This window comes from Mustela putorius, unplaced genomic scaffold, assembly GCF_011764305.1.
Source record: "Mustela putorius furo isolate JIRA1106 unplaced genomic scaffold, ASM1176430v1.1 tig00000275_pilon_pilon_pilon, whole genome shotgun sequence".
Lineage (NCBI taxonomy): Eukaryota > Metazoa > Chordata > Mammalia > Carnivora > Mustelidae > Mustela > Mustela putorius.
The window spans coordinates 33346938-33349602 of NW_025421341.1; the positions used below are offsets into that span (position 1 = coordinate 33346938).

At 57.6% G+C, this 2665-nt stretch overlaps 1 protein-coding gene across 1 annotated transcript; it reads left to right on the forward strand.

Annotated features, from left to right (window-relative positions):
* The first annotated feature begins 1022 nt into the window (after positions 1-1022).
* On the forward strand, positions 1023-2348 carry TEX44 (testis expressed 44). The gene has a single exon (XM_004773458.2). The coding sequence runs from the start codon at positions 1064-1066 to the stop codon at positions 2204-2206; it is 1143 nt and encodes a 380-aa protein (XP_004773515.1). The 5' UTR covers positions 1023-1063; the 3' UTR covers positions 2207-2348.
* The last annotated feature ends 317 nt before the right edge of the window (positions 2349-2665 follow it).

Here is a 2665-nt window from a genome sequence, read left to right on the forward strand (position 1 = left end):
CCAGCTATCATGTGACTTTAACGCCCACTCAAGGATGAGCAGAGAGCGAGTGGTCTGTCTGGTTTGATGGGCAGGCTTTGCTGAGGCCCGTGTCACTGATGGGGGCCAGTGGACCCAGGACCCCAACTTGTTTGTTGCTTTTTCTAAAAGATTTTATTTATTTATTTATTTATTTATTTGACAGAGATCACAAGTAGGCAGAGAGGCAGGCAGCAAGAGAGGGGGGAAGCAGGCTCCCCGCTGAGCAGAGAGCCAGATGTGGGCTCAACACAGCACCCTCTCTTGTACCCTAAGGCCAAAGCTCCTGTTTTGACAACATTAGAAAGTCCCAAACCCCCGACCTCAGCCTATACTCACCTCAGTCCCCACCTCCACTTCTGGTTAAGCTTACCCTTCTAGAACCCGGGGATCTCTCATTCTTCGTAACTTAGCTATGTAGTTAGTCTATCCTGAACAGTATTTAATTCTGCTCACCACTGCGGGGAAACTGACTCTCTGCAGAAAGACTGGCCCAATCCGGGTCCTGAGTCACCAGAGTGGACAGAGAGATGCCGCGACTGGCTCCTTCTAACATTTATCATAAATCTCCCTCTGGGTCCCCGGATTGCTCCGGGCACCAGGTGCACCTGCCCCTTTACACACACCTCTGCTCTTTTGCCAAAGCATTTGCCTTTCTCTCCATATATACCTGCAAATTCAGCTATAAATTGTCCCGTGGGGCCCCTGGTCGGCTCAGATCATGATTGGAGGGTCCTGGGATCGAGCCCCGCATTATGCTCCCTGCTCAGCAGGAAGGTTGCTTCTCTTCCTCCCCCATGGTGGTGCGTGCTCTCTCTCACTCTCTCTCTCACACACATAAATAAATGAACTTTGTAATAAATAAGTAAATAAATTGTCCTGTGGACCCAGCCCACTGGGGCAGCCACTCAGAGGCTCAGGACCTTTGCTGTGCAGCTACCTATGACATCACCAGCTGCCTACAGCCCCCTGTGACCTCACTACCCGAACAAGGAGAGCTGGGCCGTGGTCACTCCCTCAACAGCACAAGTGACGGAGGGCCTAAATGACCAGCAGACCCTCAGAAGAGGCCAGAGTTGCCAGCATCCCCACACATGGCAATGGCAGATCCACAGACAGCCTCACAAAGGGGTCCGCAAATCAGGTCCCCCTCCCCACAGAGGCCCCTGTGGCTGATGGTGCTGGAGCGCCCCCTGAACAGCATGATGTAGATCGGCCCTCCATTGAGTCATTGACCTCCAAACCCACATCAGCATCTGGGGACAAGAACAAGCCTGAAGCTGCTGGAACACATAGCCAGGAGCCCAGGGAAGCCTCAAGCAGTCTGCCGGTGTCCACGGGCCCCCAGGACCCAGCATGTGATGACCTGGGGCAAGATTTGAGTGTAACTCAGAGTCTTCAGAGCTCTCAACGGGACTCCCTGATGGAAGAAAAGACCCTACAAATGACAGGTGTCCCCAGCGGAGAACAAGAATTAACTCCAGTCATCCCAGGGGCTGAGGTACAGTTTCCCGGGACTGTGGATGCTCAGCCCATCATGAACACCGCAGACATGGACTATCTGCGTGGTAGTCAGGCCACCAACACCACTGACACCGCTGAGGAGGGACCTGATGGTCTGGAGGCCTTGAGCGTTGACACTGAAGCTTTGCCAGGAGCCGGGTCCCAGGCAGTGACTGAAGGGGATCTGGAGGACAGCTCAGACGACCTGCAGGCTCTGCAGTTGCCTCCTTCCCCAGGAGGCAGCACCCCACCCTCACCCAGCCCCCAAGGTGTGGCCCTGGGCAGGATGTCCCTAGACCCCAGGCTTTACATGGCCAGCGAGGAGAACCCCTACATGCGCTCCATGACCAGTTTGCTGGGCGGAGGTGAGGGGTCCATCAGCTCCCTGGCGGACGTCCTAGTGTGGTCTGAGGCCCCTGTGGGCATGGCCACGGCCCTCCTGGCCTCTGGCCACAGCTCCGTGACGGACCTGCTGCACAGCACTGGGCCCAGCCTGCGCTCCGTCTCCAGCATCCTGGGGAGAACCTTCTCCTCTGGGCTGATGGCAGGACCCAGCCTGGCCCTGCGCTCTGTCACCCTCATGCTGGGGAGGGTGGAGCAGAGGACCCTAGAGCACGTGCGCTCGGCCATGCGGTTCCTGACCACCCACCTCCTTCCCAGTCACCCCAGTCCAAACTCTGACTAGACCCCACGCAAGGAGCCCCAAAGAACTGGCTCAGCAGCCCCTGAGAACCCCGGCCCCCTTGTTCCTGCTCCTTCACCCACCCCTGCCCTGGCGGGCTCTCCCCAGATTAGGCAATAAAGCACTGGCGAGCGTTTATTTTCTAAGTGCAGAAAGGTGACCCCCTGAGGGCTTCCCTGGTTGTCCTGTTGGGTTGGGGCGGGGGGGGGGGTGGGCGCTGAATCCAGAAAGAGAAGAGCCTGGCAGGACGGGGGGTGGGGCAGGACTGGGGGGCCTAGCGTGGGGGCTTCAGACTTGCAAACATTGACCTTGGCTGGACCTCCAACCAGATAAGTGGGTTCCTGAGGAAGTGAGACCTGACTTTTCCCCAGGGCCTTCTGGTGTGGTGGGCCGGAGGCATGACCTGTTGGCATGGCAGGCTGAGTGGGGGTCTGCTGGCATTGCAGGCTGGGGGGTCCTGCT